Genomic DNA, 22307 nt, shown 5'->3' with positions numbered 1-22307 from the left:
TCCTCTCCTTCAGGAGCCTGATCTTCAGGAGAGAGCTGTACCTCCTCTCCTTCAGGAGCCTGATCTTCAGGAGAGAGCTGTACCTCCTCTCCTTCGGGAGCCTGATCTTCAGGAGAGAGCTGTACCTTCTCAGAGTGATGTGCCCAAGGGGACAGACTTTCTGGAGCCGGCAGGGCCTCAGTTTAGGAACTGGGCTTGGCAGCGGAGAAGCAAGAGAAAGACACACGGTCCGCCCAGCCTTTCTGGCCTGGTTACTGTAAAAAACCTCGATGGTCAAGCCTTCTGAGGACAGCCCCCCTCCTGCCCCCTTGCCTACCTGAGCAGCCCCTGGCACATGCTAAGGAACTTAACCTCAGGCTGATTTCCCCTGGTCCTGCCCGTGCCCCCTCCGGAGACTGGCACTGGCCCCAGGGGCTCCTTTTTGTTCCCAGGATGTTCTGGATTGGCTGCCTAGGAGGAGGGGTCAGCAGGGGTGGGGTGGGGGTGCAGCTTCTCAGAATTGGCCCATGGACTGGTGACATTCTTTGGCTTCCCTTGCAGCATTCTCGTCCACCATGTCTCACAACGGGCACCTTGAGGATGTAGGTGAGTGCATTCCAGGTGTGTGTGTGGGGAGGGGAGAACAAGTAAACAAGCTTTACTTGGTCTTAAGGCTTTAGGGGTCCTGGCCTACCCAGCCATTGGCTGCTGTGAACTCATGTTCTCAACTCGTGCTGAGAGAACTTTGCTTCTTACCCACAGGAGTTGGCAGCAAGGGCAGAGCTGAGGAGGGACACAGGCTGGTCCTGTGGTCCTGGGAGGGAGGCTGCACCTCTTGGGCTTTGTGAACCATCTGATACTCTCTGATTCACACTCATTGTTCCAATGCCTTGGTTTTCTGCCCATCCTATATGTACCGTTTCCCTCAGTCTCCGCCCAGTGTCATGAGCGCAGGCTGCCACAGTTGTGTTAAAGAACATAATGTCCCTGTGACCAAGTTTTCCCCACTTTCTCCATGTAGCTCTCCTGTGGTGTCTCTGGGCTGGCTCTGAACTCACTGTCCATGAGGTCCTGACCATTAGAGAGAAGCTTGACAGGATAGTACTTGGTCATAATGGTGATATGCTCTTAGCCCAGGGTCCCTAGGCTATGGATTCCCTCGTGTGCCAGGTTCCTGGTGTGCAGGTTAGCTGTGTGACGGGGTTGTAGGATGTGGGAGGGGATACAAGGGCAAGACTTTAATTAGGGAAGCTATAACTAAGCCCAGGAAAGGGCAGAGCCCAGGGGGAGTGTGGAGGCAGTGCTGGGAGCCCAGCAGAGGGGAGGTTGGAGCAGCCTGTATGGGATGGTGGTGGGGAATTTGCGATGGACGTGATCTCTACAACAAAAATAGCAAGGGGAACATCTGTTCTCTGGGTGCAGTGTAAGCCTGGGGTCACTAGTCCAGGGGGACCTTGTTGTGTCGACCCCAGCCTCTCCTGTAGAAAGGGCTCTAGCCAAGCACAAGACAATTAGGGGAACATCAGGGCCTGGGATGTGCAGAGGAAACCGGTGGGTGTGGATGGAAGTGAGTCAGGGTGAGTCACGGCCGGCAGGTGGAGGCATGTTGCTGACCGTTCCCTGTCCCTGTACAGGTGTTTGCCAGACGTTGGTGGCACCTGGGATGTAGGGTCCTCTGTCCTGGGGGTACCCAAGAGTAACGGACCCCAGGGAGCCCCAAAGCAGTCAGGAAGAAGAGGTGCTGGCTGGATCAGGAGTGAGGCCAAGGCTCCCACTGGCTTCCCAGAGGAAGATAGATATTCTCAGGATGTTTTTCCCACCGAGTTATTAACTGAATGTGGCAGTCCCCAGATTACAAGCTCCATTCCTAAATCTGTCATTAAGTCTAAGTTGGGGCAATTAAGTGTGATTTGTATCTAATGACAGTTTCAGTATATCCTGTATCTTTCTACGCATAAAAGCATTAAAAGGTCTTTAACGTAATAACATCATGGTAATAATAATCATGCTTTGGTGTTTGTCACAAAGTAGTGCCCATTTATAATGTATCTCAAGTTTTTAATATAACAGACTTCGTAGCTGTTAGTATAGTGAGGGTGGCACAGGATAGGACAGGATTCAGATCTGTTGTTTATAGGTTTGCTATGAGTCGTACTTGACTCAATGGCATCTCACAACAACAACACTAGGGAGTGCCCTGGACCCTGAGGAGGGTTGTCCATGGACCTTGGGAAAGATCTTCAAGGGGAAAAAACCTTTAACTTGGGAGACAGAGCCACTGTGGACTTGGACTGCTGAATAACTAGCCTAAAGATTGAATGGAGGTGGGGAGCAGAACTGGGCCCCAGGAGCCAGAGTTAGGAGAGGATTGGCTCAGCCTCTGACCCTAAAGACTGCAGGAGCCACTGTAGGGCTTGGGAAGAGAGGAGTTTACGTGTTACCCAGAAGTGTTCCCTATCGGAGGGAGCCTGTGCTGGGTAGAATTTGAGAGGTGTTGAGAGGGGCTCTGACTTAGGGTTCTGCACACCAAGGACATCATGACATGTCTCTTACCTGCCAGTGGGATAAGTAGTGCGTGACGGAGCCAAGGCTGGAAGGAGGTCTGGAGGCCCAGACCTGTCACTGGCTCTGTTTTTGTGCTTGAACTGCTTCCCAGGTCTGTCTCTCAGCCACATGGCCTCATTGAAAGAGCTCTAAGATTCTCTCCCACTAAGGGTGAGGGGGATTGGTTCTTTCTTCCCTTGGACCCCTTTAGGAAGAACAAAGAGCCAGAAACTCTTACATTAATCAGTGTGTGAGTAGCTCATGGTCAGAACAGCACAGATGAAAGAGGTTGGAGATCATCAGGCATGAAGTGCCAGTCATCCTGGGCCGGGATATGAGGGTGCCCAGGGCTCCCTCATTCAGAGTCCGGGCACAGCACACAGCACAGGGACCTCTCTGCCCCCTTGGCCTTGAGGCACCTCCCTATGATATGCAGTAGTGGTACCCCAACCCTTTGGCGTCTCTCTTGGTGATGGTTGGGGCTCCAGGTTATCTCCCGTGTGACCCAAATGATATCTCTGAAGCCTGTGAAGAGAACCTGGGGGATGAAGCCTTCGACACCATCAACTCCTCTGTTATGTCTGGAGAGAGTATCCGTTTCTTTGTCAACGTCAACATGGATATGCACCCGTCTCAGACTGGTATGAGGACTATGGTGGGCAGAGGGCATGGCAGGGGTGGCCCCATTCCACCAGGAGAGACCTCCGGAGGTGAAGCGGCATCCTGAGTGCTCCTCTCTTTTCCAGCTGAGAATGAAGCATCTGGCGGCTGCGTGCTCCTGCACATCTCCCGCAAGGTGAGTGTCTGGGTGTTGGGGGTGGAGGTAGGTGCTTCCCTGGTCCTCCTGCCACTCCCCTCTTCCCTGGCCTGAGTGCCAGGGAGCACCAAGGGACTCAGGCAGTGCTGGTGGGTCATTCCACTCATGTGGTTCTCGATGCCTGGGGTTCCTGCAGTATCTGAAGTTAAAGAACTTCGAGGAAGAGATCCGGGCACACCGTGATGTGGAGGACTTCCTGGCACAGGCCAGCATCATCCTGAACGAGACCGCCACGTCCCTCGATGACGTGCTGCGGGCCATGCTGCTGCGCTTCTCCAGGGATCCCAACCACGCCGAGCCCGGCTCCAACCTCGATCTGCTCATGAGCATGCTCTTTACTGATGCAGAGGCCCCCCTGGAGGGGAACGGTGAGGCCCATCCAGCAAGGGGGCAGGAGGATGGGGAGGTGGGCTGGCTGGCCGCCTGACGTCCCCCGCCTCCACTATGTCCACAGTCCACATGCTCTCGGATACCATCCAGGGGGTCACGGCCACAGCCACGGGGCTGCAGTACCAGCAGTCGTGGCTCTGCATCATGTGAGTTGCGAGGCCACAGCCACCAGAGTCGGCCACACGGCACGTGGGGGCCTGCAGAGGCAAGCTGGCCCATCAGCGACGGCTCACCCGATCATTCTGGGGTGTGGGGCGGGGAGAGGGTCTGAGCCCTCCTACCTAGTTCTTTTTCTCCCTGGGATCACTGGGGCTGAGTAGAAAGATTCCCAGGTCCCACGGGTGACAGCTGTGTTCTGTGTGCCCACCTGTCCCCGCCAGCTGTACTGTGAAGGCCCTACAGAAGCGGCACGTGTGCATCAGCCGCCTGGTTCGCCCACAGAACTGGGGAGAGAATTCTTGTGAGGTGCGGTTTGTGATCCTGGTGCTGTCCCCACCCAAGATGGTGAGTGGGGACCCTCGGGTGCCACAGGTTCCTGGGGAGGAGGGTTCCGCATTACCCTGCTCTCTCCTTGGGGTTGTTTCTTCCAAATGTTGGGGGTTCACCTAGTTCTGAGGACAAAGAGCCTCATTCTCACCCTGACTGGGTCTCTGTGAGGACAGCCAGTAGCTGTGTGTCATTCCCCACCCCAAATCCCCAAGAGAATGCCTAAAGATTATGCTGCCTTCTTAACTAGAAAAAACAAACTTAACTATTTTTCAGACACAGTGGTTTTTTTCTTGGGCTCCTCGTACTCTTGACTTAGTTGGCTGGCTTTATGATTTGCTAGCCAAGGACTCCCACCCCTTTGTGTGCTACATCACCCCTATCTGATCAAAGGCTTTGGCTTTTGTTTGCTTGAAGCAGGTACAATATGGGGAGCCTTTTAAGGAAAATAATTATCATGAAAGTTTCATTGACTTCTTGATGCTTCTTCTCTACCTCTAGTCTAGATTTACAGCTTGGCACAGCACCCCCTCTTTGGGCTCTTTCTGACCAACAAGGGGTGCTGCAGGAATGTCCTGCCAAAGACTTATTTTTTTTCTAGCTCGGTGTCATTTATTACATGTATATCTGTGTCCACTACCACAGCCAAGACAGACTTTTTCATCACACAATCTCTCACATATCACTTTTCTTAAAAAATTTTTATTTATTATTTTTTGTGTGCGTACAGTCAAATCAGATCTGACTTGTACACGAAGAGATTGTCGCTCCTTCTCCAGCAGAGCATCTCGTGGGTTTGAACCACATGCCTCTGGGATTGCAGTGCGGCTTCTTGACACTAGGCTACCAGAGCTCCCTCATATCACTATTTTTTAAACCATTCTGACAGGTGTACAAAAACTTAAGTAGTGATGGATGGTGTTGACTCAGGGATGAGATGGAAAGTCTCCTCCTGCAAAAATTTACAGCCTCAAAAAACTGGGGGAGGGTCCCTGGGAACCAGAAGCGACATGAAGACAGTGGATGGGGGTCTTGAGCATCCGAACGTATTTTCATGTGCTTACTTTCCTTTTGTACAACTGCCTGTTGTACAGGTGAAATGTCTTTTGTTCACTTTTTAATTGGTTTTGAATGTTGAAGGGTTTTTTTTATTTTTAAATTTTATTTTTTTATTCTTTTTCATGTATGTACCATCAAATCGGATCTGACTGCTACAGGAGGAGATTACCCCTCCTTCTCCAGCAGAACTCCACTGAATGTTGAGTTTTAAGGGTTCTTATTCTAGGTACCAGTTCTCTATCAGAGACATTTCAAAACTATTTTGGACTTTTAAAAAAAAATGAGCTGTTTCTATCATGCATTCTTTTTTCCCTGTTATTAATACCTTGCATAGCTGTGGTACGTTTATTATAATGAATGAACTGATGTTTACATGAACTTTGGTGGCTTAGAGCTAAGGAATTCTGCTTCCAGTACACAGGTATGTGGTTCAAATTCACCAGCTGCTCCCCTGGAGAAAGAAAGGCAGTCAACTCCTGTGTGATTTACTGCCTCTGTAAACTTGCTGGAGAATCAGCTATAGGTCAGTTCTAACTCTGTAGTACACAACAGCAATGTTGACAGGGTGCTCTGGTGGCCTAGTGGTAAGGACTTGCACTGCCAACACAAAGGTAGTCAGTTCAGTCCACCATCTGTGGTAGAAAAATGGGCGGTCTCCTCTCATGCGATTTACTGCCTCTGAAAACCTGCTGAAGTGTTAGCTGGGTCGATTCCTACTTGAAAGTATAGAACAAGTCGATTAAAATATCCTCGATTTTCATGTGTCCCTTTTGTGTTCCACAACTCCATCCAAATACCACATTCCATTTATTTATTTGTAAAGTTTTCATTATGGTTTGTGTGAACATTTACAGAGCAGACCCATGCACAGTTCACACACGTTTTGTTTTTGTGACTTTTACATGTAGTTGCCACATCTCTGGGCCCTTTGGAACTGCGGCAGTTTTCACACTTGTTTTTTGTTGAGCTTGATAAATTGAGGTGGTCAGGTAATTTGTAGGCTGCGCCACTGTTGGAATCTGTCTGATGTTGTGCTCATGATTAAAACAAGGTTATGACAATTCTGAGGAACATACAGAAGTTATCATATGAAGGATATATTCAAAAAGCACTGCTGTAGAGTGGAGACTGGTTCATAGCTGAACCTCCAGAGGGTTTCAGAGGCTGTAAATCCCACAGAAGATTGCCCATCTTTCTCTTGAGGAGCAGCTGGTGGGGTCAAACACCTGTCTTGGGGTTCCCGGCACAACTCCTTACCCACGGGGTCATCAGAATTTCCTTGATTTACGAGAACTGATGCTGACTTTGGTCACTTGGCTCAAGAATGGTTTATTAGGTTTGGCCCAGAGAGTTACTCTTTATTTCCCATCTTCCTATTCAATTTGGAAGAAAATCAGTAGGTGCACCTGATGGCTAAGGAGTGGAAGCTCTGCTCTTCCTGTAGCGCAGAACATTCCGTGGTGATGCACTTGCCATTCTTCCGCATCCTCCCAGGGATTTCATAGACAAGCTGGGAACCTCGCTATGTGGAAGCCTCTTGGTGAGAGAAGAGGCTTATCTTACAGCGGTAGCAGCTCGTGGGCCCGAGGGAATGACAACTGACAATCTCTGGGAGCTTTTGAACAGATCAGCCAGTTCTGAAACAGGACTCTTGAGAACGGAGCCCATAGTTTAGGAAATATAAAGGGACAGATCCTGCTCCCAGGGGCCTCGGCTTGTGAGGCAAGACAGTGGCTGTATGGAAGCAGAATTCTGAATTTATGGGTAGGGCCCATCTGCTGGTACATGGGGAAAAGGCCAGCGCTTGGAGAAACCAAAGAAAATCCCACTGTTGTCAAGTCTGACAATCCTTGTGTTCTATCAGCTGCTCACTCCATTGGCTTTTCTTGGCATATGAGTCAGGTGGCTCAAAGGTATGGAATTGTGTTCCAAGCCCAAAGACATGCAGTTCGAATCCACCAGATGCCCCGTTGGAGAAAGATGTGCAGTTTCCTCCTGTGCCATCCTCTGCGTCTGAAAACCTGCTGCAGCGTTAGCTATGAGTCAGTTCCTATTCAACAGTAAATAACAACCACCACCACCTTTTAAGGACATAAACAGCCAGGCCTTTCCACCTTGGTGCTGGTGGGCAGGTGGGTTTGAACTGTCAACCTCTAGGTTAGTCACTGAGCACCAAATGATGTTACTATTCTGACGGACCAGGACTCATGGAGATTAAGTAAATGAGTAGATGCTGCTGTTTCAGGTGGTAGGTGGGGAAATGTTTTCTTCACCACTGAGGCTATATGATCCGTCATTACCTGAGTGTGTTGCTTAGACTGGTATCTGAGTTAATATCAGAAGGTCCCATCAGTGGCAGTGGTGGCTTCCACCCACTTAGGGACCTCACTGTGCAGTGAGGGGAGGTGTCCCCATGGGCCTGACTCTGCTTCCCTTCTCCCCTAGAAAAGCACCAAAACAGCAACGGAAGTGGGCCGCACATTCGCCACCATGTTCTCAGACATCACCTTCCGCCAGAAGCTCCTGGAGACCCGCACGGTGGAGGAGTTCAAGGAGGCCCTGGTGCACCAGCGGTACCTGCTCACCATCACCAGCCAGCACTGGCGCAGCTCCTGCACGAAGCAGCCCAGTGTACACTCCATCAGCAAGGCCCCGCAGGTGCAGCACAAGGCAGGCCTGGGCCGGATAGGGGCTGTGACTCGGCAGGCCCCACAGTCACTCAACCTCTCCAATCCCCACAGTGCAAGGACTTCCTGTCTATAGGGAAGGGCATCCGCGAGGACATCGCCCGGAGGTTCCCCATGTACGCACTGGACTTTACTGACGGTACATAGGCTCGTGGCTTGGGTCCCCCCCAGATTCTAGCCTTTTGGGTGGCCTGCATTCTCAGCAATCCTCCTGTCCCTCCCACCCCAGGCATCATTGGGGACCACAAAGCTGTGGGCAAATACATCACCACCACCATATTCCTCTATTTTGCCTGTCTCCTGCCCACCATCGCCTTTGGCTCCCTCAATGATGAGAACACGAAAGGAGCAATTGGTGAGGGACTTAAGGGTGGGTGCTGGGTTGGGCCCAGGACCGCAGTGCCCCCCTGACCTCCCCACCCCCACAGACGTGCAGAAGACCGTGGCTGGTCAGAGCATCGGGAGCCTCCTATACGCGCTCTTCTCTGGGCAGCCGCTAGTGGTGCTACTGACCACCGCACCCCTCGCTCTCTACATCCAAGGTGCTTTGGGGGCTGAGGGGACAGTGGAGCTCAGGGCCCTCGCTCCGCATCCTGACCCCACCCTTGCCTGCTGCCTGCAGTGATCCAGGGTATCTGTGACGACTATAAGCTGGACTTCAAAGCCTTCTATGCGTGGACAGGCCTGTGGAACAGCTTCTTCCTGGGGCTTTATGCCTTCTTCAACCTCAGCCTGCTCATGAAGGTCTTTAAGAGGTGACATGGACATTCTGAGTTACCAGGACCCTCAAGCAGGAGGGAGAAGAGGGCTGGGGTCAGCCTCCAAGGCCCTGCCACCCTAGAGAAGATGGGGCTTCTCATCTATTCACCCCAAGGGGCTGGGAGGACGCATTGGGAAGGTCCTGGGGCTCAGGGAATCCTCCCCTCAACACAGCCTGTCTCATGAGGCACGTTCACTCCCTGCAGGTCAACAGAGGAGATCATTGCCTTGTTCATCTCCATCACATTTGTGGTAGATGCTGTTAAGGGCATGGTCAAAAGTGAGTAAACAGTGGATGGCTACATGCCACCTACTCCTTAGAGGGTGTCATGGGGCAGAGCAGTGTGGTCAAGGAGGGGGTGACTTGGCAGAGTAGTGGCCGCATGTCTTAGAGGACAGGTGAGACCTCAGCTGGGGACAGAGGCACTCAGCCAGGGTTGTTTTGGGAGGGGGCGCTGGGGGGGCTTTCCTTCTCTACCTTCCCAGTTTTCCCCCACCTCCCTTCAGGGCTTCTCTTCCCCCTTCCCACAGCACCCCACCCACTTCCCCTCAGGGCCCCCTACCCCATTATCTAGGAGGAAGCTGGGGCCCCCCATCTCCCAGAGCCCAGATGGCTGAGGCCTGTCAGCCGGCCTGTATCCATAGTCTTCAGGAAATACTACTATGGCCACCACTCCAGCAACTACTACACTGGGAAGTCTGTGTCCCTCATGAGCCTGCCAGGCCTCAACACCACCTTCCACGCTGACCTCAACGCCAGCCTCCTGACCAGCCCGCCGGGGCTGACCACGCACGCCAGCCACATGCACGCCGGCCGGGACACCGCCGTGCTCAGCCTCCTGGTCATGCTGGGCACGCTCTGGCTGGGCTACACCTTGTACCAGTTTAAGAGGCGGTGAGGGGCACGTGGGGGGGTGCGGGTTGTGGACGGAACCCACAGCTCCCAGGTGGCTGCTGACGCTTCCTTTGTCCGCAGTCCCTACCTGCATCCGTACGTGCGGGAGATCCTGTCAGACCTGGCCCTGCCCATTGCGGTGCTCACCTTCTCTCTCCTCACCTCCTACGGCTTCCAGGATATAGAGAGTGAGTGAGGAATGGGTGGGTGCAGGGGCCCTCTGAGGAAGGAAGGGGTGTCAGGACTGAGAAGTCTGTGCTCCCCCCATAGTGAGCAAGTTCCGCTACAACCCCAGCCAGAACCTGTTCCAGCTAGCACAGATGGACCGGCTGTCCCTGGGGGCCATCAGCAGCACCATGGGTCTGGGCTTCCTGCTCTCCATGCTCTTCTTCATTGAGCAGAACCTGGTGGCCGCCTTGGCTAATGCACCTGAAAACAGGTACCCCCCCCACCACCAGAGCTGCCGAGATGGGGCGGGAGTTCCGAGCCCTGCAGGGGGCCTAGGTTGGAACCATTGGCTACTGGCTGGCTATCTGCCACAGGCTGGTGAAAGGCACTGCCTACCACTGGGACCTCCTGCTGGTCGCCCTCATCAACACCGCGCTGTCTCTGTTGGGGCTGCCCTGGATCCACGCAGCCTACCCCCACTCGCCGCTGCACGTGCGGGCCCTGGCCTGCGTGGAGGAGCGTGTGGAGTACGGGCACATCCATGAGACGTGAGTGTGAAGCCTGGGGGGTGATGGGGGGTGCAGCACACAAGCCCTCCCCCCGAGGTGATCTTCCCCACCCCGGGCACTCTGCAGGATCGTGAGTGTGAAGGAGACCCGGCTGACGGCACTGGGGGCCAGCATCCTGGTGGGCCTGTCGCTGCTGCTCCTGCCCTTCCCGCTGCGGTGGATCCCCAAGCCTGTGCTGTACGGCCTCTTCCTCTACATCGCCCTCACCTCCATCGACTGTAACCAGCTCTTCGAGCGTGTGGCCCTGCTGCTCAAGGAGCAGGTGCAGGCAGGGCCCAGGGGAGCGGCGGGCCAGGGGTACAGTTGGTAGGGCCCCCAGCTGACCCCCGGTCCCTGCCACCGCAGACCGCCTACCCACCCACTCACTACGTGCGGAGGGTGCCACAGAGGAAGATCCACTACTTCACAGGCCTGCAGTTCCTGCAACTGCTGCTGCTCTGCTTCTTCGGCATGAGCCCCTTGCCCTACATGAAGATGATCTTCCCCCTCATCATGATTGTCATGATCCCCATCCGGTACGGGGTCCCCCACGGGTGGGGACAGTGGGCAGGATGAAGTCCCGGCCTTTGGGTGAGAGTGGGCTGGTTGGGGGCGCAGGTGTCCAGTTAACCAGTGGGTGAGTTTGGGGAATGCCCACTGCTTCCTGGATCCAGGGCTCACCCTTTGGCTCTTTCCCAACTCCGCCAGCTACAACCTGCTGCCCCGAATCATTGAAGCCAAGTACCTGGACGCCATGGACGCTGAGCACTAAGGCCCTGACCCACCATGCCCCCTGCCGCCTCCCAGGCCAGCTCTGACTGTGGGCACCCCCAACCCCAGCAGAGTGGGCGCACTAGTGTGTGCCCAGCCTTCTCCCCGGTCACAGGTCACGGGAAGTTTTGGGTCGTACCGCTGCTCAGGGCAGCTTCCGCCCAGGGCAGAACTAAGCAGGACAGATTTTCTTTTGATAAAAGAGTGCATGCCTGAGAGTGAAGCCATTTCCTTGATTGTGTAAGGAACCCGCTATACGCATTTTAGAGAATAAAGTTCCTGTTTCTATGCGCTCTGTGTCACCTCTAAGCCTGCTGCCCCACCTCAGCCCCTCAAGGCAGGGGAAGTAGGGAAAGGGAGCACCCCAGGGAGTGTGGGAGGTCCTCACCAGTCCCTCAGGGTAGAGGCTGTCCCTGCAGTGTGCTGTGCTGTCTGGCAGGGAAGGCAAAAGAACTGAGAGGATGGGACTCCCAGAAATGTCCCAGGAACAGCAAGTGTAAAGGTCTGGGGAGGGTGGGGTTTGTGACTGGGGAGACCTGGCTGCTTGGGCGAGTGAGCCACCTGTACTAGAGAGATCAGGGACTCGATCAGATAAAAGCGGCTTATGAGCTGGATGGAAGGATGTCTGATAGGTACTGGCAGTTTTGACTGAGACTAGGGCAGAGATGGAGTGACAGTGCAGAGGGAGAAGTGGGGCAATCCCCTATAATAGCAAGGCATTGGGGATGATCTGGAGGGAGAAGGTGCCATATTTCTGGCCTGGGCATATGATGAGTGGCAAGAGCACAAGATGACACGATCAGGGAGCAGGGGTCTGGTGTCAGAGGCATGTCCTCTGAGCACATCTGGGAGGGAGCGCAGCAGCAGCAACCATCGCACCCGGTGCACAGACATGACAGAAGCTCCACAAACACCATAAACCACAGTAATGGAAAACACTGCCTACATCTAGGACAGCTTCCTAACAAAGGGCTAAGCCTAGACAGGTACCTTGTCCAAAAAAGACAACAGGGACAGCAAGAAATGCTGCACCAGACTCCTCGGAGAATCAGAACTGCAAGCTCGAATCACCAGCCACTCCACACTTGGGAGACTTGGCGAGGCAGAGGCTGGGCTGGCAGAGGCAGTAGATGATCGGGTTCTCTGGGCACTAACATGGAAGAGTACGGAGGGACAGGCAGGCCAGCTGCACCCTCCAAGCAGTTCTTCCCTGAGCTAATGGGGGCAAGCACAAAGGTGGTCTCAGGTGGGTAATTAAAGTTGAGAATTTCTGTGCTGCAGAGCCACCCACAGGGATGTTCTGATCCGTGATGGCCTGGGTGACTGGAGGGGAGGAGGAGATGACCCGAACAAGCGGGCTCACACCCTGACAAATAATCCCCTACAGGTGTGACACGCCCCCAAGGAAAGCACTCTGAGGAAGCTGATATATGCACTGGCACCTCCCTTACCCAAGTGCATTAATTCCATTCCGTTCACTCTCAATGCTATAAAGTGAGTTCTGGCAAACCTCAGTCAGGTTCTGATGCTGTAAGTGGCAATGGGAGAATGACCAACCACCTTTCTCCCGAGGAGCTTGGTGGATTCAAACTGCCAGAGACATGCAGCCTCTGAGTTAGCAACACCATTAACTACAAGACTTTACCAGAGCTCCCTCAGCTTAGCAGAGGAGACAGTTCCCGCAACAGTTTAATCTCAAGCCCTGAGCCATCTTGCCAGGACTGCAAACGGAGCTCTTTAGAGTTGCTTGTGAGCACAGACAGAAGCCTGGGGAACCCCTCATTCTTCCCCAGCAGTCAAGCGCCCTCCTGCCACACACACAACAGGTTTTTGTGTCATGCACACTGGGCACCTCCTACCAGGAGTGGGACAGCAAGAGAAGACACAGGGTCCTGAAGTCTCTTCTCCAGGCTCCGCAGAACAATGCAGGTAGTTAGGGTTTCTGACCCTGGCCTCCCCAGAGACCTGACACCCTGGGGCGCACACATGGCACGTCAACCCCACCAGAGTCAAGGACTCACACCCTATCCTGACAGATACAAACACAAAGTCATGAGAACTTGGATTTCTAATCATAAACCATTATTTTAGCTGCTTTCAATAAAATAGCATTAATGCAAAAGCACTGGACATTCCACATTGCCTCAGCCCCCTTGAGCCAAGCCACAAAGACAAAGGGTACACAGCAGGCCCTGCAATGGGAAAGGTCAGCTCATCTTCTGAGACTTGGAGAATTAAAGATTAAGGACTGCAAGTGGAAAAGATGGAATACCCCAACCGGCAGGCCACATGACCACCCCAAGATGCAATGCTGCTTCCTTGAAGGCTTCCTGCCACCAGTCAAAGAGGGCTCAGGAGAAACATCTCTTAGCTACAGAGAATGGTGGCTCTCACCCACCATTTCTCCAAGCAGCACCAGTGCCCCACAAAGGACGCCACCTCAGTGTTCTCCAAGATCAGCAGCCCTAAAGAAAGACCCAAGGGGTGCCGGCTGACGGGTGGTTTCAGGCTAGCCCTCGCCTGATCCCTGGCCTGACGCACTGGGTCCTGATCCGGGAAGACTCAAGCTGCTGAAGTATTTCTGCAGTTCACACAAAGCCCGGAAGCGATGGGAGATGGTGTTCTTCTCAGCCTTGGGCATCTCAGCGTACCTAGAGGACAAGCAGGAGCTCAGAGAAGGGGGTTCAGGGCCAGGGAGGGTGTGAACCTCACTAGAGCCCCACATTCAAGGAGTCCCCTGGGACTTAATGGACCCGTAGGACTATTGTTAGGTCAACTGTGACCCACAGCATCCCCGCATCCTGTACCATCCTCATGTCACCCCCACGCTGAGCCACTGTGTAAATCTATCTCACTGAGAGCAAAGCTGGGGTCCCTATCATTAACACTTCAAATTGAAGAACATTAAACTGCTCTAGTGTCTCCAAAACTCAGTAAGTAAAGCTGAGGACAGAGGAAGAGCTTGGTGTTTGACCAGCTTTGTCATTGTTGACAGGGCCTGATAGAGCAAACACAGCAGCCTCCTCAATGCCTGGAGGCAGGGACCTGGACAGCAGGCTGGTGGCCTGTCCTCCATACCAGGACCTCAGTAACCTGAGAATCTAAACCTCATCCATGCAATGGAGACATGAAGGTCCTGACTGCAGTAGCCACTAGCCACAAAGACATTTTTAAAGGATTTAAAATGGAGCTAACTCAATTCCTCAGCCACGTGAGCCACATTTTAAGTGCTCAACACGTGACTAGCATCTTAGATAGTGCTGACACAGACTATTTCTGTCATCAGAGAACGTTCTTCAACACTGTTTCACAGCTGCCTGCCTATTGAGAGAGGCCTCAGGCCATGCTTCCAAAGGCCTCTGATTTCAACACTGGCTGATGTGTCTCATGCAGTTAAGGGTGGTTACTGTGAATTCCAAGAACACGTGGCACAGTGGGGGTAAAAAAATGCCATGCCCACTGGAGGCTGCAAAACTGCTAACATAATTTTTCTAAACTAGACAACGAAGGGTCAGTAAACAAATCCCACAAAACTGCTTGGTTTATGAGCCAAAGCTAGAGAGAAGATACCACCAGAATCACACAGGCACCAGGGTATGCTGCAGCCAGGTCCAGGCCTCCTGTTACACCCGGCTGCCTCTTCCATGGCGACAGAGCCATCCAGATTCCTTCTACCCACCCCAGCAGAGCCACTCTCAGCTTGAACGAAGCATGCAAAGCCCTCCCCTGCCCATATCTGCATGCCTGCACCCAGGGAGTGCCAATCCAACCCAGACCACAGTCACCTCGATCCCACACCCAGAGGGAGAGATCAGAGGGGCTTACGTCTGCTCATATCCATCTGGCTGAAAGCAGGGGTCCCAGCCAAAGTCCCGGCAGCCTCGGGGCATCACGATTTGGCCCTGCCACAGGTAAGGGGACAACAGGTGTGTCACTGCACAAGATGCACTAGGAGCACAGCAAGCAACAGGCATCATTATTTACAAATTTCATTAAACTGTATATAGTAATGAGTATATGGAACCTTGGGCACCTGTAAATGTGGATCTTTGGGAACTTGCAAACGCTTGCTGAAGATCTAAATAAAATGTAGAGTTGAAGAGCTGTCCCCTTACATGCCAAGAGGAGCCACATTCTGATGGGTCTACCAGCTCCCCAGTCCATCCTCAGGTTTAGCGTCCTCAGGAACTGTGACCTCCCTGAAGAGTTCACAACCTGACAGTGAGCACCAGCCACAAAAGGACGTGCTACCAGTACATTTCTGCATATGGTCCTTTAAACCTAGTTGAAACCACTTTTTTTTTTGATTGATTGGTAATTTTTTTCTAAATTTTCACTTTCAAAAAAAATTAATTTTAATGAGAATTTATAGAGATTTTGACTTTGGATTTCCATTCATTCATTCTTGCACTTTTCTCCCTGCACAATCTCCCCCCCCACACCCAATTTATTCTTCTCTTTGAAAAGTAAAAGAAAAATCTCTCATTATTATACCATCCCTCCCCCAATTCCACTCCACTATGCAGCCTTCATTCTGGACTCTGATATATCTCTTTTAAACAGTTTTCTCCCTCATCTGTTTCAATGCAGTATGCATCATTTATCCCATCTTTCTCAGTCTCTCTCCAACCCTGATGTCAATTGTAACCACTCTCTTGAAGTGTTTGGTTATGTCTAAATAGCTTTCACAGCTATGCCTCCATGATCTCCATTATTTACAGGCACAGGGAGCTCTGGTGGCCTTGTGGTAAGGAACTGCACTGCCAAGCCAAAGGCATGCGGTTCAAATCTGCTAGCTGCTAAAGCGTCAGCTATGAGTCAGTTCCAACTTGACGGCGCACAGCAACAACACTGTATTTCTCCAAAGCTAAGGGAGGTTCCAACAACTAAATGTGCTAACCGTAACCTATATGTAAATGAATGAGCTCAGTAAACCTGGGCTGTTGAAGGCAAATCTCAACATGAAAATGTAAACAGCATACACTGGGGTCCAGTTGCCATGAAAGTCAAAATGAAAAATCTAACCTAGAATTGAGAAAGGACAAGGCTCAGTCACAGAAACCCCAATCAATCAGACACAAATGCAAATTGAGCTTTGGCTGAGGAGGACAGGTATAATCAAGGCTAGAATGTGAACCATGCTAAACCTCACTAATGTAACCAATATTTTTTTGAGCAAATACCTACAAAGGAGCCAGGCACTGTCTTCAGCTCTGAGGACACAGGAAGCTCAGAATAGCTTCACAGATCACCTTTAGCAAAACTGACATTAAGCCAGAAAACAAATTGGTGACCATCAAATGCAAAGTGAAACAGAATGCTCAGCTCAAGAAAAAGAGGCAGGCCACACTCAGGCCTCAATGAGGGAAGGACATTTTGACCACACAAAGTGCTGGTGCCACGATCCTCAGATGCAGATGGGGAGGGACTGGTGTATCTGAATGGCAAAAAGGATGATGGAGTTGGGGCTCAGCACAGGTAAGAATGAATGAGATGAACAAACAGGCTACCTCACACAAGGTGGCCAAGCAACAATCGTGGGAAGTAGCCAAAGTGGGGAAGCAACAGAGAAGGGTAGTATCACAGTGACACAGGACCACCAGTGGGGTAGCTGCCATGTGGTCACACAAGCAGGGCCTCCAGCTGTCTGGGCTTCCGATTTTTCAAGAATGGTGGGCATTTCTGTTAAAGTTTTATAAATGTAAAACTGGGTAAAAGGAAACATCTGTATACATGCCCCCACTGGAGTCGCTGGAGCCAGACTGTTTCACTGTGGCGACTCAGAAGTTAGATTTTATACTGAGCAGAGCAGGAAGCCAGAGAGGGCCTAAGCGGAGTGGTGTGTCCTTGGGAAAGAATGAGTGAGGTGTGGGGGACAGTGGGTCAACTGGGAGGATTGCCTGTACTCTGAGAACCTGCTTAATCTATGGTCTGGAAGTTGGGGGCGATCAAAGAAAAAATTAATTCAGAAGAAGAATAAAGATTCTATAGTCAGAAGGTCATGAAACATTCAGGCTGAGATGCAGCCTCAGTAGCTGAATAAAAAGATTGGGGCTTGGGGAAATCTGAGCTGTACATGTAGCTTTGGGCGTTGGCACCTTTAGTTTCTTCATTGGTTTCTCAGGTGGGCACAGGGTGCTAGAGACTCTGGATACGTCAGCCCCTCAACAGCTGTCATCATAGTAATAAGTTTCCTGAAACATTAGCTGTGGGGGATGAAACAGGTCACAAGACTGAACATAGGACTGACTACAGTACCCAGAATGCCTCTTAGCAAAGCCCTGGAGCTAACTGTGGTTCTAAAAGCCTTGCACCACGACCCTGCTGAAGGCCTAAGAGCATCTGATACAAGTCGCAGCTCCCTCTGATGATACATGGGGGTAAGGCGGATGGACACAAGTGAGTACTCACCGTGGTCTCGCCCCTGAACAGCCTCACAGGTTCACTGGGATCCCCAGTGGCAAGGGCAAACGTGCAGAGCGCGTAGGCCGACTTGTCCTCAAACCCAGCTAGGAGCTGGTAGAGACCTGCGGGCAGATAGAGTGAGGATGAAGTTCACAGGCAGTGCCACCCAGCATCCCCCAAACCAGGGGTTGGGATGGGAGCACCCAGCAAGGCCTAAGCCAGGGCAGATGCTGAGTTTGAAATGGAAGGCTTTTTCAAACTGAAGGTTTGAAACTGAACCCTTCCTCCAGCACAAGCTAAAACACAGCCTTGCTAAAAAATCAGAACATCAACCCCAAGTGCCATGGGAATGTGAATAATGACTTAAACCAGCCCCACTGCTGTCGAGTCAATTCTGATTCATGGGGGACCCCACACTGGGCTGAAGGTTGTAAATCTTTTTTTAAATTTTATTTATTTTTTAAAAGTTTATTATTTTTTTCCCCAGTTCCTAACAGAGTCCAGGAAAGGGACCAAGAGGGATAATACCTTCAGGCTTTAACTTCTCCAGAAACCACTTTCTGCAAAAGAAAAGACAAGAAGGTCAAACATCAAAAGCACTGGGATCTTCCTACCAACCATTTCCACCTTGTTGGGGTTAGAGCCCAAAGGCAGTCAAAGTGAAATTATCAATAAAGTCTCAAATCAAAATGAAGAGCAATATCCAACTGTAAAACAAGAAATGGTGGTAAATAGGCAACTCTGGGGGTGCGGGGGGAAAACCCTAATAAACAAACTTATAAACACTGGTAAATAAATGAAGGCTTCAACCTCACTGGTCATTAGGAAAATGCAATTTAAAACCTCAAGTGAAAAGCACACTGCTGACTATCAAAAAGCTACAGTGCTCAGTGCTAGCAACGGAGACTGCAGAATAGAGTGGGGAGACAAGTGCAATTCCCTTGGCAAACAGAACAGTAACTCAAAAGTTAACCAAGTAGCCAAACTGCTGTACCTGTAACCCCAAGCCCCATGCCAGCATCTTCAAATTAGGATATGTATATTCTGTTGTTGTTTGTTATGTGCCGTTGAGTCACTTGGGACTCAAAGCAACCCTATGTACAAGAGCCCTGAACCCTCTTCTAGCCTGTGCCAACCTGTCTCTGACACACCTACTCCCACTACCCCAGTCACTGAATCGATCCATCTCATCGAGGGTCTTTCTCTCTTGCGCGGTTCCTCCACCCTCCCAAGCATGATGTCCCCCTGACAAAAACCTCTTAAGGGGGTCCCAGGAGGCCACCCAGAAAAGGGCAGCAGTTCAATTCCACTAGGCACTAAGGGAGAAAGACGGGCAATCTCCTGTGAAGATACACAAACTCAGAAATCCGGTGTTGAATAGCCATGAGTTGGAATCAACCTGACAGCAGTAAACCTGGTTTATAGGACACTGCATAGTTTTAAAGAAATCCATTTCAGATCTTAATTTCCTTATTTCCTCTCTCCTGAAACTGATCTGCCAATGAATGGACCTCTGAAACAAGTGGGTCCTCTTTCCCGTATCTACTTACACAATCACATTCTCACACTTTACAAAAGAAAGGCATGCCTCACCCCTAATCCTCCCTCAGGACAAGGACAATCCGAAATATTGGCAGTGATGCCAAGACAGTTAATGACCTGCAACATCAGGTCATTCGATCCTTCCAAAGTTGAAGTGGTTTTGTAGCCAGAGCCCTAATAGGGGTGGAGAGTACAGGGTGATGGGGCACTACTCACATGTAGGGGCCAGGGAGTCCTCCAAGGGCACTGAAGCACAGACAGGTATCCTCCACCAGCACAGGTCCCTGAACCTGCAGCACAAGGACACACAGCCCTGAGACTTGAGGACTAAAGCTGTCTCTACCCTCCTCCCTGAAGCCTCAGGTCACTTGGGATCTGTAGTAACAATGAGTGGGGGTCCATGGGGAACTTCCCTTTGCTATCCTCTTAATCTTTTTATAAGAAATGGGACACTAAGGCTCCGGATGGTTCTGAAATTTGCTCCAGACAAGTCATAGGCAAGCAGAGATTCTTCACTTTTACTAAAGTGCTATTTCTCATTTTCACTGAGATGCCTGAGTTCAGGAGCAGATATGTATGGGACAACACCAGGACTGGAAAGTATGTATAAGATTTTGGAGAGAAAAAAAATGTTATGTGTGTGTGCATGAGAGATAAAGAAAGGACGTGTGTATGTGTGCGTACATGAACATGTGTGCAACCAAGATTGGCAAAGGAAGGTAGTGTTTGAAGGCCAACTGGGCATGGGCAGGTCCCAAGTGCCTACCCTGCTACCCTCTGCCTGTCTCCAGCAGGCACTAAAGGGATACTGATAGTTTTCCTGAGTCCCTGGAGTCATCAGGCTAAAGGAAAGCATGCAGGGGAAGCACCTGGCGAAATGCCTCCTGACACTTCTGGATGGAAATCTCATCTGGCTCTCCTTGATACTCCGGCACTTATCAAGGAAAAACAAGAGAGAGTCAGGTCTCAGGGAAACAGAGAAATGGAATCATCTTTTGAAAAGAAACAAAACAAACACATACGGTCAATTTTCTGAGCCACCAAAGTGCACGGAAACTTATCTCCTAGAATCTGAATGACCTGTTCCAAAATAAAGAATATTTATCACTTCATGTTAACAATTCCATGCTCTTATGTAAGCTGTTAACCACCTTTCTCATCAGGTAAAGCTCCTGCCAAACCTCTAAAGCTTACCAAGTCAGGCTAGTGAGTTTCATCCCAGACCAGCAGTGTGGTTCCCCCATTTCCTCACTCTCCTACCCCTCCCCCACTTAAGCTCTCTCCTCATCCCTCTCCCACAAATACCATTTCTCCCCTCTCATGGAAACCGTACCCTTTCTCACAGACCAGGAACTCTCTACTGGGGCCTGAGAGAATTAAGGAGACCTATCAACTTAGATACGAAAAAAAGTTATTTCACTAGCTTACAGCCAAAATATATTATCTCTTCATATTAGAAAATAGGCAACACACCAGAGTAGCTATAACCATTTCTGTGACCTGTAAGCCTATTAAAAATCAGATAGTTTAATGAAACACATGTATATAAACTCTGTATGCAAACTAATAAAAGGTGTTGCAGGGGAGCTCTGGTGGCCTAGTGGCAAGGAGCTGCAACTGCAATCCCAGAGGTGCATGGTTCGAATCCACCAGATGCTCTGCCGGGGAAGGAGGGACGATCTCCTCCTGTACCAGTCAGATCTGATTTGACAGTATACTCACACAAAAATAATAAAATTTAAAAAAAAAGAAAACAATAAAAGGTGTTGCAGCTATGTGAGGCATCAATAATGCATGTGTGTGTATACATAAACATATACATGAATATTTATATATATATATATATATATAAAATCAGTGACACTGATTTTAACACACATTGTCCCTCCACTGGGTTTCTGAGGCTGTAAATATAGATGAGAGGAAACTGACCATCTTTCACCCAAAAGCAGTTGGTGGATTAGAACCACTAACGTTTTGTTAGCAATTCAGGGAAGCAAACAATGCACTACACCACCAGAGCACTTTTTTTTTCTTGTCCCCCTCCCCAGAGCTCTTTTTTATAAACATTAACTATTATATAAAAAATGGATCTGTAAAAAAAAAAAAGATCTGTATTATCTTGACAATCTTAATATCTCAATTTTTGAGATATTTCAATATCTCAGTATTTCAATTTATCTCCTTAGCAATATACACATTTTCTTTTATACATTTAAAACTATTTTTCTGTCCTGTCAGTGGAGTACAACGCTTAAAAAGAATTGGCTCTCTTGTAGACTAAAGTCAAGACTACCTTCTCAAAAAAAGCTTCCCTTAGCCACTCTAACCTTTCCTTTAAAAGCAGTAAGGACACCTTTTTCAGCCAGAGGCAGAGATGGGCTTGACGCCTGGCACAGAGTCTTGCTGGGAATAATGTGGCCAGTAGACTTTAACGGTCTGTGGCAAGATCCACACTGGCCTGGCACAGAACACCACTGGTTCCTACACTGTGGACAGATGAAACCTCCCTACCAGGTGGACTGCACGGGTGTTTCTCAGTGTAGGATGCTTCATTCCCCACAAGAGATCCAACTCTTCCTCTCTTAGATTATGGTTGACTGGTCTTGGCAAAACCTTGACTAGAGCATGCCAATCAGAGCTGATGTATGACAGGCCATCACTACCCAAGCTACAAGCAAGGCTTCTCTGATCTTATAGGGACACAATGCTCCCATTAAAACTAACTGCTGATGGGGAGGTGGGTTTGTTTTTTTATAACAAAAAACCAACCACCAAAAAACAACTAACTGGTGGTTTGGAACCCCGTGTTACTGAAAGCCAAAGATGCGCTATCAACCTCCAGATCCTTTCCAGTTAGCTACACTGACACTGCCCACTGTGGGCAGGAAGCCGCCATCGGTCAGTAGCGCGCTGTGATGCTGACCCGCATTCTGCAGCCTATTTCACAGGTGCGCAAAGATGTTAGTGACCACATTTCTGCCAGTAGTAAAATACGGGTAGCTGTAGTTGGATACCCATACTACACTTTCTTCAAGCCCTTCTGAGTTAGCCCCTGAGGGGTTTAGGAGTCTCATTTCGGGGGTCTGGTCATTAGGTGAGTTTTGGGATAGGTGCTAAGGGCCCCTGCCGCTACTTCTGCTTCCACAGACCCTGACATCGCAGTTCTCATGTCCAGGGGCCCTACTCCCTTAGGCCCGCTGTCACACAAATCCCAGTCCCGACCCTCCGAGAGAGAGAGAGAGAGAGAGAGAGAG

The 22307-nt window shown here is 50.5% G+C and overlaps 2 protein-coding genes across 2 annotated transcripts in view; one reads left to right on the top strand and one right to left on the bottom strand.

Annotated features, from left to right (window-relative positions):
* Window positions 1–554: 554 nt before the first annotated feature.
* On the top strand, window positions 555–11104 carry SLC4A11 (solute carrier family 4, sodium borate transporter, member 11). The gene is made up of 19 exons (XM_006894201.1): window positions 555–585; window positions 3012–3164; window positions 3270–3319; window positions 3477–3708; window positions 3795–3876; window positions 4111–4234; window positions 7721–7878; window positions 7950–8101; window positions 8192–8317; window positions 8391–8504; window positions 8585–8717; window positions 8928–9001; window positions 9367–9616; window positions 9698–9804; window positions 9887–10055; window positions 10159–10332; window positions 10420–10615; window positions 10699–10868; window positions 11041–11104. The coding sequence occupies exons 1-19, from the start codon at window positions 555–557 to the stop codon at window positions 11102–11104; spliced, it is 2559 nt and encodes an 852-aa protein (XP_006894263.1).
* Window positions 11105–13612: 2508 nt separating this feature from the next.
* Window positions 13613–22307, bottom strand: part of ITPA (inosine triphosphatase (nucleoside triphosphate pyrophosphatase)) — a 9134-nt gene continuing 439 nt past the window's right edge. Inside the window, exons 2-8 of the mRNA XM_006894256.1 lie at window positions 20073–20130; window positions 19920–19984; window positions 19267–19340; window positions 18037–18068; window positions 17515–17630; window positions 14929–15005; window positions 13613–13754 (exon numbers count right to left, since the gene is read on the bottom strand). Of these exons, the coding sequence (XP_006894318.1) occupies window positions 13613–13754; window positions 14929–15005; window positions 17515–17630; window positions 18037–18068; window positions 19267–19340; window positions 19920–19984; window positions 20073–20130 (564 nt within the window). The remainder of the gene's footprint in view (window positions 13755–14928; window positions 15006–17514; window positions 17631–18036; window positions 18069–19266; window positions 19341–19919; window positions 19985–20072; window positions 20131–22307) is intronic.

The sequence above is a fragment of the Elephantulus edwardii genome, unplaced genomic scaffold (genome assembly GCF_000299155.1).
Source record: "Elephantulus edwardii isolate Elephantulus edwardi_28Jun2011 unplaced genomic scaffold, EleEdw1.0 scaffold00138, whole genome shotgun sequence".
In the NCBI taxonomy this organism is placed as follows: domain Eukaryota; kingdom Metazoa; phylum Chordata; class Mammalia; order Macroscelidea; family Macroscelididae; genus Elephantulus; species Elephantulus edwardii.
Note: the sequence above shows the minus strand (reverse complement) of the source record. Positions and strands in the feature narration are given on the sequence as shown.